Source organism: Salvelinus sp. IW2-2015, linkage group LG1 (assembly GCF_002910315.2).
Source record: "Salvelinus sp. IW2-2015 linkage group LG1, ASM291031v2, whole genome shotgun sequence".
Classification (NCBI taxonomy): domain Eukaryota; kingdom Metazoa; phylum Chordata; class Actinopteri; order Salmoniformes; family Salmonidae; genus Salvelinus; species Salvelinus sp. IW2-2015.
This window is the reverse complement of record NC_036838.1, coordinates 25,855,495-25,871,211: the sequence shown is the minus strand read 5'-3', so window position 1 is coordinate 25,871,211 and position 15,717 is coordinate 25,855,495. Positions and strand designations below refer to the sequence as shown.

The following is a 15,717-nucleotide window of genomic DNA, read 5'->3' as shown; positions in this document are numbered from 1 at the left end:
GGGGGAACAGTAGCCCTGCCAGTTTAATAGGAATGATGTAATCCACTCTAGGCATACATCAGAAGATAAATGAGAGAGTTATTTATGGTCGGGCTGTTTGGTGGGCTGAACCTAGACTGGGCCAGGGTCCAGTAGTGCTTAACCTTTAATGCTGAACCTAGACTGGGCCAGGGTCCAGTAGTGCTTAACCTTTAATGCTGAACCTAGACTGGGCCAGGGTCCAGTAGTGCTTAACCTTTAATGCTAAACCTAGACTGATAAAAAAAACTATATCAAGCTCCAAGAATGTATACAGTACCTGTATGTGTATAGTATTTCAAACAGTTTTTGTAATAAAACATATTGACTGATGCACAAATAAACTCAGTAAACATTGGAAATTCATTTCTATTACTTTTCTGGATTTGGAAGTTTCCAGACTCTGGGAAGTGATTGAATAGTACGAGTAGTGTTGACATGGACAGAACCATAGAAGATAAAGACAATAGCCAGGGGTTAGGGAAAAAGAGATAGCTTTACTATAAAGAAGGCGTCTCTAGCAGAAGTTGCAACATCTCATCATACACGCATACATTGTGAATATATTAATATGCCATTTCTCCGTTGATTAGATGTACCTTACAAAAGCTGTTCTTTTGCGTGTAGAGGCTTGACGGACGAGCTGCTTTGATACACTTATAATTGTAAAAGTAAAATGCAGAAATGAAAATAATTTCAAATAACAAGAACATGAACAATAACAATACATGCGCCAATTTAATAAMTGTTATGGGCATCTCGTTGAAGAATAAAATCGCAGTTTTGCAGAATCTCAAATCAAGTGAACTCAAAGCTGTGAAAATGCACATTGATACTTTTACATTTTTTGCTACCCCTTGATAGTTTAAAAGTGATTTGCTATTGTAAGGGAGGAGTCGTGTCGAAAGATACACATATTACAAACGGAATAAAAAAACACTACTCCTTATGCACCTCCAGTAAACGCACACAAACAAATAAAAATACATAAGAAAGCACTGTGTATCAGCAAATATGCATTATTATATTTTCTGTTGTCTAGCCAGTTCACTAATTACCCCTTAAGGATCCATACAGGGAAAGGAGAAAGGCTGTCAGGGGAAAGGGCTTGTACAGAACTCAAACAACGGTGAGTTCAAGGCCAAATCCGCCGTCGAACATTCTGTGATTCAGTAGTTTTTAAGGGTTGTTGGAGGTTTGTGATTGGACTGTTTCTCTGTGCACTTTGTCTTGTTGAGGAGAGCGTATAGCAACAGGAAAGGCACTGTATTGTGTCTCTGCCAGCACTCCTGGCCTCCTGTGTCCTCATGTTAATACAGTGGTTAGGTGTCTGTGCATGGTAGGCTAATGTAGTCACTACCAAGTGGTCACGGTGAACTTTACCACAAAGAAACAACATGAAAAACAAATGGGTCAAAACTTGCTTTGACATACTGGAGAAAGAAGGTTTAAAGAGGACCCGTTCACAGAGGATGTTGATGGCCATACAGTATATTACATTTTTTTTAAGTCTAAGAGGAGGAAGGCAGAACACAAGACATCTCTTTAAAGAAGTGAAACACACGACCAAATCTGTCCCTTTCAAAATGGCCACCAGCCACTGGGCTGTCACCAGGAGGAGTGGAGCAGCAGGCATGTAAGCTGAATGGCATGATGGGAGAATGAGTCTGTGCAGCCTTGAGAAAGTCTGGGGTTGCCTTATTAAGAGATGACAATACAAAAACAAACAAAATAGGGGGAAAATGGCTATCCGTTACCTCAGCAAATGCTTTTTTTTTTCATACCTATTGAACAGGTGTGTGCAGTATGCTACAACAACACATTTCATTAGCACTTTTTATTTACACCATAAAGTGGCTGACTACTGTATACCTGTTCCACAACATAGTGTTTATTATCAACTGTTTCTTTTGAATTAGTGATAATCAGAAAAGTGACGGACCGATAGACAAGTCACAAGCCATATATTACAAGTTCAAAGCAAGTTCTTAGGGACAACATCAATTGAGTAATTTTGAGTCCCAATCGTAATCAAAGCTACATTGCAAAGGTCCACATGACATCATTCTTGGGATGCACCAGGTACATTTGCTTGGTGGATACAGATGTGTGACTATTTCTTTACTCATAAAGCAGTTTTTCTGATAGATATTTACAAAGACATATTGTTTCAGGACTTACGTGTACGTACAGTTACAGTATGTCAAACAAATAAGCAATGTTACATTTCTGTGTTAAGTTAAAGTTATATTAAATCAATTCTAATACCAACATGGAATAATAACAGTAATACAAACATGAATACTCAACATGAAGAGCAGCACAATGAATAGATCACCACAACGTTTTAATGGCGACAGTCAATGTTGTTAGTTTACACAAAAATACCCATAGCAACAAAAGATGTGTCATACAGCAGATTTCCCTTTTCTTATGTACAATAACAAATCCCGTTAAGTTCTTTATCGTGGCTTTCAGAGTGGGTTCTGATGTGATACCATTAATTCAGTTGGTCAACCATGTGTATTCAACAATTAATAAGTGAATTACTAATATATTAATTAACACTATCGACATAATGTAATAAATTAAAATATAAAATAGTTATCTGAAATACAATGTGACCTCTGTTAGCTAATTGTAATTTGTTAGCTAAGATCTATTTGATTTAACGTGAAAGACTTTAGTAATGCTCTTGTAATAAGTTGTAAAAGTGGGTGCTGAGCTTTCTACCGCTTCGAGAGGTGAAACATCAAGGAAGACTCATGAATGAGTTCTACTATTGAAAGGATCAGATGGTAAAATGGCGGTCGACCAATGTATTAGTATCGATGCGCTCTAACTTCTTCACACTTCCTTGACATACTGGRTTCGTATGACAATGATGACTAGGGCCAGGTGGCATCTGCAGGGACCTTCATTACCTTCACAGAGTTATCTGTATCATATATTCAAAGACATTACATATGTTTTGTAGCAGTATTTCGTTTATTTTTGACTTCAACAGTCAATTAGGATTCCAAATCATTTCTAGAGGTTTGAAGGTGAAGACATGCCTCGACAGATTCTGCCTGTCCCATAACGAGATCAGTTATAAAAGAAGCAGACACAAGAGGTGCCGATCAAGCCTAGCCTAAGGATCACAGCCATGCTAAACAGGAAGTAAACAAGAAGTGAGTCACCTCCTTGGAGCACCATTCGCCATAGAGATGGACAGACAGTCTGTAGCAGTTTACCAAGCAGAGCAAACCTCCTCTCCAAGCTACTTTTCCTTTGTCTCTTGCACTAAAGTACTACCATGCTTGAAAAAAAATATTTTCTTCAAATGTCATTTATAACTGACATAGTATAGGCTTGTACTATAACAAAGCTTGAGGCAGGAATGGCATTGCTATAGCTGTGGCCATTTTGAATATCTCCACACTACTTGAGTTTGGAGGTGAAACAGAAGTACATTTACCACAGCGGGATGGGGAGGAAACAATACCATTTCATTAAGCAAGTTATTCTTCTTTAAACCTGTGAGAATCAACACACACAAAAAAATAATTCATAACCAGACTTTACCCAAAAACATGAGGTGGTGGTAGTGCATAGTTTTGCAGCGCACTAGAAGGTGAGCTAGCAGAGTTTACAGCATTAATATATTCTAATGACTCGTCTATTGTACCAGAATTATCTCTCTTTGCGGAAATATCAATATGATAAACATATCTGCCGACATCCTGCTATGTTGGTGGTCTGTAGCTGATATGTTCACAGGAGGAGCGTCTGTGTCTCCTTCCCTAGGAATGCTGGGTAAAGACACAGGGGGCGTGATATGTGTGGGAGGAAGAGGGGGGTTGCGGGAAAAGCTGAGGACGTTGAAAACCAAAAAGCTCTAGTGCCACACAAAATGCTTGACAACCTCTGCGTTGCCTCTTAGTCCTCTATACTTGAGGCCAGCCCTTTAGGCACACTAACGTCTGTGTGATGGGCAGGAGGAGGAGGAGCATAGAGAAACCGGTACTGTTCAAGAATTCCCAAACTTTGTCTCGGCAAGCCATTTTCTGGAGCTGACAATAAAGGCTTGGCTCACTGTATATGGTAGCTTCCATTGCATTCGCACCCCCTTATTTCTCAGAGGAATGGTTTCTCCGTCCGCTTAAAGAGGCCAAACAGTCTCCAGGCAGGCGCTGTGGGTTTACGTGTGTATACGTGTTTTCATAGATTCATATATATATATATTCATATTCATATCTGTGTTTGTGTGTGTGTGGTAGTAGTAGTGGTGGTAATAGCACCCTCCGACCGCTAAGGGGAGCTCCTCAGATCCCCAGGCCGAGGCCGGCGGGGGGGTTACGCCAGCGAGTAGATGGCGTTAACGGGTGAGGTGGCCTCGGAGCTTTCGTTGCCCTCTGTTTCGTCCTTGTCCTTCTTGACTGTGTACTGGCCAATGAAGGAGCCGTCTTCGTTGAACTGGCCGTCCCCTCCCTCGCCGTAGTCTACCAGGCTGTCGTCACTCTCCTTCACCCCGCCGTCCAAAGAGTTCTGGCTGCCCTGCAGAGGCTTGTTGTCCTCGTCGCTGCTACAAAGGGTAAAAAGGTCAAAGGTTAGACTCCGCCTGTGATGTCATCGACACGGTCATCACCGCAAGTGAGTCCTTACCGTCCCAAAGGTTAAGGGGGAGAGAGAATAGGAGTCAGAGGAGAACTGGGGAAGGGAACAACTGTATACAAGAGAAGTGTTGACTGTAGTTTTCCGCAGTCCTTTCTCTTACAGATCATCACAGGCTGAAGCTGAGGTCATTCAGTTCACACGGGAACACAATCACTTTCAAAAAAACAATTTTGGAAGAACATCGATACTTGCCTTTAGCTATGATATAAAAACACTGGCAGTTGTCAACCAGAGTGCAATAATATAAGCTTGCTGAAATAAATACTGTAGTCTACAATAACTGCTACAGCAACGCTGAGTCATTGGGGAAGCCGTATGTTGCCCTTAAATGCTCAAACCAACGCATTCTCACACATACACATGCCACTCAGTCTGGACTATGTTCTGATGTGAGATCTGTGCATTAACCTCATGCTCACACACAAAGCAGCGTGTTGCGGGGATTGGACAATTTGTGTGAAAGCTCAAGTTAGAGTAGGTGAGCGCATCTCAATTCAGAACATGTCCCTATGTCTTCTACCTCTGCAGTAGGGAGAGAGAACTGTCATGCAGAGGGACACTGGTGCTATCAACCGGCATTAGCTCTCTAGACTCTTACAACAGGCAGATAGCAAACAGCAGAAAGGCATTACCAGAGCAGAGGGAAGAGAAAAAGATGGAAGTTTAGCTCTTCAACAGTCTTTCCGTCATAGTTGGAGGTGTTGAATATTTATCTTGGCTGTAGAAAGGATCGATCTACAAACCAGACTGTGTTGACATTTTCTTTGGTGATTTGCTGGTGTGGTACTGTATCAAGGCTGGCCAGTTAGTAGACCAACTACATCGGAATATAATCTGACAGAGATTACCTGAAGTCATGGCTCTGAGCATGCTCCATGCAGTCACCAAATCAACTGAGCACACAGGTCATCAACCAAGAATTACCAAGGAAACCAGACCGAACTGTATCAACACTAGTAAATAAAAGTCTGGTAGCAACAGTTGTGATGTGTGTGTGCGTGTGTGTGTGTGTGTCTGTGTGATTGTAGATAGAAAGTGTCTCAGTGATGTACTGGGCCATCTTCACCACACACTGGAGGACCTTTTGGTCGTGGACGGAGCAATTCCGGTACCAGGCCGTGATGAAACTGGTAAGGAAGCTCTCGATGGTGTATTTGGAGAGGACCTGGGGTGGCATGCCAAATTTCTTCAGACGCCTTAGGAAGTAGAGGCACTGTTGCACCCTCTTGACAAGAGTGGTAGTATTGTTGGTTCATATCAAGTAATCGGTGACGTGGACCCCGAGGAATTTAAAACTACTGACTCTCTCTTCTGCAGTCCTGTTGATGTGGATCGGGGCATGTGCCAGTTCACTTACATCCTTCCTATAGGCTGACTGGTTGATGTTGGTTATCAGTGTGGAGGAGGTTATTGCCAATCCTCACAGCCTCTGGTTCGGCCCGTCAGGAAGTCCAGGATCCAGCTGCAGAGGGTAGTGTCCAYACCCAGGGCTCTGAGCTTGGTGTCGAGCTTGAAGGGAACAATGGTGTTGAATGGTGAACTGATGTCAATGAACAGCATTCTCACGTAGGTGTTCCTCTTGTCCAGATGTGTAAGGGCTGTGTGAATCGCGATAGAAATGGCATCTTCCGTGTATCTGTTGGAGAGTCAGGGAAATTAGAGTGGGTCCAGTGTACCTGTCATGCTGGCAATGAAGTGGGCCATGACCAGCCTCTCGAAAGCACTAAATGGTGACAAGGGTGAGTGCGACGGGGCGATAGTCATTTGGGCATGTGAACTATTGGGCATTGGAACGATGGTGGTCTCCTTGAAGCAAGTGGGGACTACATCCTGGGATAGGGACAGGTTGAAGATGTCAGAGAAGACGCCCGCGAGATGGTCAGCCACACTCTGAAGATGCAGTCAGGGATGCCATTTGGCTGGAGACTTTGTGAATATTCCCTCTTGAGATCTGTCCTCACATCAGCCGTGGAGAGCGAAAGCATCCGGAGCAGTGAGATACTTCCTGGATGGCTCTGTATTGTCTGCCTCAAAGCGAGCATAGAAGATGTTAAGCTCATCTTGGAGGGAGGCTTCGGTTGGCACCAATCCGCTGGATTTGCCTTTGTAGTCAGTGATAGCCTGTAGTCCTTGCCAAGTGTCGCAAGTCTGAGTTGTCGAACGAATGGATTTGCGGAGCTTGTACCTGCTTGCCTTGTACACTTCCCACTGAGTCGTTGTGGTTCGTTCTGCTGACATTAAATGTTGCAGTACGGGCTCACAGCATGGTATGGATGTATCTGTTCATCCAGGGTTTTTGGTTGGGTTATATCCAGATTGGTATTGTGTGTACAACATCATCAACACATTTTCTAATGAAGCCTGTGACTGACGATGTATATTTCTCAATGTTAATGGATAAGTTCTGGGTGGATGAATTTWAAAAAATCAAATCAGCATTCTCAAAACAGTCCTGCAGCATTGCTCTGTCCAGCTCCTCACTATTCTCTGTGTTGGTGGCTCCCTCTTGAGTATCTGCGTGTAGGCATGGAGTAGGAACACAGAGACGGGATCTTATTGGCTGAAGTGGTGGCGGGGGATTGCTTTGTACGAGCCATGGATGTTTGTGTTCAGATGGTCCAGCATGGTCCTCTCGTGAGGCAGGATACATGTTGGCGATACTTTGGAATAATTTTTAAAAGATTTGCTTGGTTAAAATCTCCCGCGACAAAGACAGCTTCCGGGTGAGAGGCTTCTTGCAGGCTAACGTTATTGTACAGTTCGCTGAGTGCCACCTTGCTGGTTGCTTGTGGCGGTATGTACACAGCTGTGATAATAATACACATGAATTCCCTCAACATATAGTGGGGTTGGCATTTTAGCATCAGGAACTCCAGGTCGGTTGTGAACAGATGTTTTTAATTTAATTACACCAGGAAATGTTGATGAGGAAGCATACACCTCCCCTACTCTTACCAGAAGCCGCCATACGATCCATACGGAAAATGGAAACGCCATCTAGTCGGATAGCAGAGTCGAGTGAGTTTCACGTAAGCCATGTCTCTGTAAAAACAAAGACACAGCATTCCCTGATGTCTGCGATTGAAGCCTTGCTCTGAGCTCAAAGTTTATTTTCCAGCAATCGGACATTAGCCATCAGGATACTACACTCTTAGAAAAAAGGGTTCCAAAGGGGTTCTTCGGCTGGGCCCAAAGGAGAACCATTTTGGGTTCCACGTAGAACCCTCTGTATAAAGGACTCTACATGGAACCCAAAAGGGTTCTACCTGAAACCAAAAAGGGTTATTCAAATAGTTATCCTATGGGGACAGCAGAAGAACCCTTTTAGGTTCTTGATAGCACCTTTTCTTCTAGGAGTGTAGGAAGAGGAGGCCATATAGCCTGTCTTTTCAGCCTAGCTCAGAGTTCGCCTTCCCTTACTTTTCTTCATCACCGGCTTTGCCTTTGGTCAGGTAAGCCCGCTGTGCGAGGAACTATGGAACTAATGTATTATTCCAGATCTGGGAGGTTGAGAGATAAGTGTGTAGCTTCCGATCATGATCCAGAGGTGTTTGTCGGTCGTAGGAATATTGCACGAAGATTCTGAGCAAACAAAGTAACAATGAACGCAGAAAAAGCAATACAAAAGCAATGTCAAGCAGGAACCAGCAAGACTCGCCGTCCTCAGAGCCYCCATCTTATCATACATGAGAGAGTGAGAGTCTAGAGAAGATAAGTAGACCAGAAAATAAAGAGAGTGAAATAGATGAGAAGAAACTGGATAACTGCACGGGAGATGTTTTTTAATGTTTTAATCGATTAATATACTGAGTGAGGAATTGATCAGGAGTGTTAGAACTCACTCTCATWCATACAATAGTGTATGTAGACATTGGCCTTATACAGGCATGGTCAATGACAACCTTGATTTTTAGTAGACCTGAGCAGATGGAGAAATGAACTTATTAGATTTTCACAACCCTCAAATTCACTAAGATTTATCGAACCATAAGGTGAGAAGCATAGCAGCTGGCAAATACGAAACTATTGTCCATAGTTCTAAATCCACTCAAGAGTGGAGTATTACAGCTGAATTATGAGGATATCTCCACATTATATAATTGAATAAATCTACTAGAGTGGCAAAGTCATTAAAAAAAACTTGGCTCAAGTCGCGGGTTTCCCAGCTTTCGTGTGTTGACCTTATCGCTCAAGCAATATTAGTGAGCCAGAAGGTTTAGAGGAGGTATAAAAGACCAAGCGTTCTTCGACTTTAAACCTCTTTAGAATGAGAGGGTGTAGAATGATTCAATTATCTGATTAGATTATTTTTTAAGAAAGGAGCAAAGGTGGAAAAAGTAACTGGGAATACTTTATTCTACTGAAATAAGCTGCAGTGTCTGAAACTACTTTCAAAACAAACTGTTTCATCTTTGTTATTTAAGCATTTTTCTATAAAGATGAATATTATCCAGCTCAATTAACATATCAATTGGACTAGAGAAATCAATTGCGTAAATGTCAACATCAGTTTGTTACTTTCCACCTCCGCTTTCTTCGACATGACTGGAATCAACAATATCTTGGAAATGAAATGAGGATTTTAGTTGGTTAAGCCTTAGTGAGAATATGTTTGAGCTACGACTTTCATTCAATTGAAAACAGAATGGCCAATGTTCAGTCAATTCAACAGGTTGTGATTAGTGTGTGATTAGATATTAATCGATTAAAATCCAATGCAAGAAGTCTGAGCGATCTCAAAGTAAATAATGCATATTACTTCAGGGTTATTCTGGTTGTGGTGTGCACTGTGCAGACTCCTTCCATACCTTTTCAAGGAACAACTTGATTTGACCCAATGGGAACAGAAACCAAAACAGAAAGACAAAGGAAAGACGTAAGGTGAGGAAGAACAAAAAACAGAGACGGCTAAAAACACACTGAACAGACAAACATACTGAATAAACACACGGATTGAAAATGAGATCTTAAATGCGATCTTGAATGGGGGGGAATTGCTAATATACCCGAGTGATATAGACCTAAAATCACATTTACTAGTGGGTCAAAAACATTTGGGTGCCCATACATAGTTGCCCCATACTAATACTGTACTATGGCATCAAACAAACAAAAACACAGATGAAGCAACAATAATCATAGGATACCGAACAAAAAAGCCCTAGAATTAGGTTTTACATAGCCAAAGGAAAATGGGATAACTATCTATCTGGTCATGAGGTGCATCAAGGCTAGCTCTGGTCCACGGTGTTACGTGAGGCTTGAACCTTCTTCAACTGAAGAAAATGCCTTCTACGGAGGAATGAATGGACAGATGGAGGCAGCTGAAGCCGTTTCAAGCCGCAAGTAACACACGGGACCAGAGCTACATCAAGGAGCGCATCTGTGGGTGTGGCAATTGGCAAATGAAGGCCCTAACAGCTGAGTCTGTAGCACCACAGAAAGTCAAACTGGATACACCATAGACTAGGGATGGCCGGATCTAGTCCTGAAGAGTTGCAGAAGGTGCAGGCTTTTGTTCCAGCCCAGCTTTAACACCCCGATTCAAACAAACAACCAGTCTTCAATGTACAAACCACAGAACGTTAAATCAAGTGTGTTACAGCTGGGCTGGAACAAAAGCTTGCACACTGCGGCGTTCCAGAAGCAGGGTGGGCCACCACTGCCATAGAGTCACGCACATGCAGAGATAGAACTGTCAAAGTGTTTATACATCATAAATTAAGAAAAGTACTCCCCCACATGAAAAAATACTATAGTCTATTTTAGCAACAAGGCACGAGGGGGTGTGGTATATGGCCAATATACCACGGCTAAGGACTGTTCTTACGCACTACAGTGAATACTGTCTTATACTGTCATATTTACTGTAGTATAATGTATKKWACTGTATTATACTGTAATATGTACAGTTAACTATAGTATAAATAGTGTATTAAAAGAAAACTGTATACACTATAGTAAAGAATGTAGTGTTTTTGCAGATTGTAGTATACTGTAGTGTTTACTGTCGTGTTTTTGGAGACATTACTGTAATATTTACTATAGTGTTTGACATAGAAGTGGAGGTTTTCTCCTTCAGGAAACCTATTGGAGAAATAATAAATGAGCACATCTTCCATAACCTGTGGGGAAACAATATATGGTCGACACTTGGCATTTAGATTTCTCACTTATGGGTGGCACAAATTGCGATATGGGGAGGCAAATTCAATACTGTTGTTTTTACAGTAATTTAAAAAGTGTACTGTTTTTACGGACTGTAGTGTTTTTACGGACATAACTTTAGTATTTATTACAGTGTTCTCTATAGTAAGTACTACACATGTTTAATGGATACTACAGTGTGTAGTATAGTATTATACAGTATACTACAGTTTACCATAGTAAGTACTGTAGTATTCTATAGTACACTGTAGTATTTTTTCATGTGGGCCAGAACATACTAAGTTTACTCCTGCATGTTTATTTTATCGACATATCTGTCAGTCTGACCCTTTTGAAGGCCCAGGTTGACTCAACCGAAACGGGACAGAATAAACATTTGTTTATTGGACGTGAGCAGCAGTGAATGTCAGCATGTAGGAAAGAGATAGTGTTGTACGTGTTGATATTTTATCTGCATACAAAGGCTTTATTGTCACATGTTGCAAAGGTTCTCTGCTGCTTATTCCCCAAATTGGTTCCTCAAGGGTGTCAAACTCCAACGGAAGACCTTCCAACCTCCCTCCTTAAACCCTCTCTCCATCAGATTCTACCCTACACTTTCTTCCCTCCCTCCCTCTCACTTRGGCCCAAATTGATTTCCGTCCTCAGCCTTCGCCTCTGCACCTGGTGGTTGCTGCCTTTTGAAATGTCAGCTGTTGGAAGAAAAACAAAGCAATTAACCTTAAGGGTAGGAAAACACGATCAAAGCCTCGACAGAGACAAAGGGTTCAGGACTTCTCAGTGTTCACGATCAGTTTCAGGATCACCACATCACCTACCTGATCCATGAAACACTTGACAGCTCTCTAGGGAGAGATAAGAAAACCCTGCATATTCTCTCTCTCTCTAGCTCTCCTTCGCTCTCTCTCATCTGCAAATTACCTGGATTTACCTGACACTTTATTACCTGATTAAATTGACACTTTCAGAGTATATTGAGATTAGTGACTCTTCAGCTGTGGATCTAAAGTGAGGCCTGTGGTACTCCGAAATCTGCTTTTCCAACTCTGTGATATCCTGCAGACTGGTAATAAGAAGAGGCTTTCACAGTACGGAGCCATGGCTCACTGTCTGCGCACTTCAGCGGAGTCCTGAACACTAACACGCTTTTCTCACTTGAATGTCATAAGCCTGAGGCGACGCTTAAACCACAGCTATGATTAGCCTCACTTGCCCCATATTGAACACTTGCTGCTCTTAACCCTGAACAACCCATGGATGGATCTGGTCCCTGCCAAGAACTCTCCACCAGAGGCCTGTATTGAACAGGTCCAGAACAGCCCTGGGCTTAAGTTATTTTGCCTATTGTAATGGCTGTTGTTCTGCTTGTGAGGTAGCAGGTGTGGAACACAGGGCAATAGATGATCTTAGCCTTAAGGTTAGGACAAAGTAGCCTGGTCATGCATAACATGGTTTAGCCCTGAAATGGGATTGTCCTATTCACTAACCTGCCTTGAAGGGAAAGTTGACCTAATTTTATGGAAGAAGACCCAATACCCAAAGAGTCAGGGACTGATTATAGAAGCTTTTGTTAATTAGCTACAGCTTAGCTACATATTTCCGAAGTCCCTTGCCGGAAGGTCTAGCTGTGTAGAAACAACACTCTTCTCACTTCTATCTGTGTATTCACACTACCCGGAGAGTCTCAACTGCGCCCTGGTCACATGTTTGACACCCCGGGAACTGAGATATCTAAATTGGCTGGTGTACTGTGTCCACCTCCACCACCCATCTCTCACTTTCCCCTTCTACCCCATGAACAGTAGTGCAAAATGAGGAGGGTGAAGTTGGTCATAGACCATGATCTACCGTCACAGTTATTGCCTCACTTCCGCACCCCCACTATTACCCCGAACTCCCCCAATCTCACCCCCAAACCCGCAGGCAGCCCCCCTCCCCCAGTCTGGAGGGGAGTATCTGCCCCAGACATGCGCAGGCCGGGAGCAGGATGCCGTGCCAAAACCAAAGTACCTGTTCTCGTTTTCGTTCTCATTTTCGTTCCTGTCAGGGACAGACGACCATTTCAGCGTGGAGAAGAGAGGGAAGAGACGTGAAGATAGGAGAGAGAGTAGAGAGAGCGAGAGAGAGGGAAGGGAGGAAGGAGACATCCTCCAGGTGACACACAAGCGTATGAGAGCCAGAGACGACACACACACACACACGTACACGCCACACACCCTTACGCACACACACACACACACTCACCCAAACATGCACGTACACATACACCAACACAACGTGCGAGTTATGTAGACAAAGGGATTAGAGCCAGTGCCATTGAATGTGTGTCACTGTGTGAGCTTAGCAATGACCTTCACTGTAGGAAAGAGGTTAATATTAATAGACATTGATTAGAGACGAGAGCAGGGACTTGCTTTGGTTTTCCATTGTCGACATGCCTCACACACTTGTATAAACATAACAGTAGAGCACTGCTCACACACAAGTGATAATGGTTGATTTCACCTTTGAACATCACACTACACATCCAAGTGCTTTTAAAAACACTTAACGCTTTAAAACCACAGCACTTTGTTGTCAAGTGGAATAAACACCTACAACAACACTGTTCAAATGATTTCATACATTTTTTATGGTGTAACGCTTGTAATGCTTGTTTTCTGGGTGGCAGGCCGCCTAGCGTTTAGAGCATTGGGCAAGTAACCGAAAGGTTGCTAGTTTGAATACCCGAGATGTCAAGATGAAAAATATGGGGATGTGTGATTGAGCAAGGCACTTAACCCTTATTTGCTCCATGGGCGCCGTTACTACTATGGCTGACCCTGTAAAACGACACAACTCACTGCACCTATCCGGTGTACGTGAATATATATATCATTTTTGTTGCTCGTAATGCTTTCTAAAAGCAAAACTAATCAAATCTCTTCAAATGACTCTAAATATACCTGACTAAACCATTGTAACTGGTCTAGGTAGAAGGTGCCCCCAAAGCTTGGGTAAATTAAGGTGCCATGTTCCATTTCAGACTCATAAGAACAGTTAGGGGTTTGGGTTACAGGTTGTGTGGTGTTACTGGGGGTTGAGTACAGGGGCACTTCCTCTCCTTCTGAAGTTCTCAAGACACTGTCAGCGGTAATATGGTCATCACCATGGCAACAGTGGAGGAGGGTCACCCGAGAAGGTATCTCTACTCAGGAATTAGCTTTGGTCATGTTGAGAGGTCAAAGGTCATTGCTACCTTGGAAACCAAAGGCCAAAGGTTTTGTGTGTTACCACCACAACAATACACACCGGACAGGCTGTGTACGGATGCTTCTCTATGTACTTTAGTTATGGATTTAGGTGGCAAACAGAAGCTACACATTTAAGTGTGTACATACCCTCTGCCTGTCTGTGTAACTTAGGACATGGGTTTTAGCACCATTTCAATAAAGCAGGATCAGGTTGATTAGAGTGAGTAAGCTGACTTGACGGTTAAGTTAGAGGGTTAATTAATCAGTAAAGGTGGACAGAGAGAGTCTCCTTCCCCACAGAGAAAAACGAGTGGAGACAGATCAGTGGGACCTGGAATGAGCAAAAGACAATCACTCACCAACAAATATATATACTACTGAACACATGCATTGCTAGACCTAACACATACTAACTCCTGTCATAACATTCACCAGGATTACAAGACCTAAGAGTCCCTGTCCCTCGTTCCTGATGTCTAAATACAGTACATGCAGATCAACACTACTACGCATGATCCTAAGGCTGAACACCATACATCATAATCATGATGACTAGCATACACATACATAAGTAAACCAACCAGACAAAAGCCTACTAAATCCCCCTCTATATAACCCTGCATGACTCAGTCATACCTAGCTCTATTTACTACACAGTGTTACAATAGAAGATCTGCATCGATGAATCGGTCACTGATTGGTGAAACACATATTTAACCTCCCAGGGGAACATTGGGCCATATAATACATAGTTCCGCAAACATATGAGAAATATTCATATTCAGGAGAAATACTTACTGGTAGTCAAATGATCCGTCCTCTCCTTTCTGATCCACCGCGTCCAGAGGGAGATCTTTTTTTTCTCGCACTGAAGAGCGATCAAGCCAAAAAGACACACATGAATACTGAACATGTATTCAAAGCTCCACCAAGGCATTGGAATTTACATGGGTGCTGCTCTCCGTAATTGAATAACCCATTATGTTTACATTTATGTTTGACCTGTAAACTCTTACATTGGAGCTTGACCCACTCCCGCCCCACATCATTACCTTAACTGCGTATGTAACTCCCTTGTGTTACTAGCACTTCTCCAGTAACCCTTACCTGGGTATTTAACTGCCTTCTGTTAACCCTTACCTGGGTATTTAACTGCCTTCTGTTAACCCTTACCTGGGTATTTAACTGCCTTCTGTTAACCCTTACCTGGGTATTTAACTGCCTTCTGTTAACCCTTACCTGGGTATTTAACTKCCTTCTGTTAACCCTTACCTGGGTATTTGCCTCCGCGACTCCTCTTGATGAAGCAGACGATGAGGAGGATGAGGATGATGAGAGCAATTGCACACATCAGCCCGATGAACCAGCCCTGGGTAGCAATGTCCACCTGATCTTTACTGTAGGCTGTCAGCAGGCAAACACATTGACAAGCACACACACACACGCACACACACAGGAGGGAGAGATGAGACACACAGAGAGAGGGAGAAAAATAATAAGAGTCTGTTGTGCCCCAGATGAGTCACTGGCAATACGTCCGACCATCTGTCCTCATCCAAGACTTTTCAAATCAAGATACAGCAACCACACAAACTATGACAACCCAAAACCATCATCACAATATTCCATTATTCCCTCA

General features: G+C 42.8%; 1 protein-coding gene across 1 annotated transcript in view; it reads right to left on the bottom strand.

Annotated features, from left to right (window-relative positions):
* Positions 1-495: 495 nt before the first annotated feature.
* LOC111963583 (neurofascin-like) overlaps positions 496-15,717 on the bottom strand; it is a 47,947-nt gene continuing 32,725 nt past the window's right edge. Inside the window, 3 exon segments of the mRNA XM_070443464.1 lie at positions 496-4,585; positions 14,877-14,946; positions 15,351-15,482. Coding sequence (XP_070299565.1) covers positions 4,357-4,585; positions 14,877-14,946; positions 15,351-15,482 — 431 coding nt within the window. The 3' untranslated portion in view covers positions 496-4,356.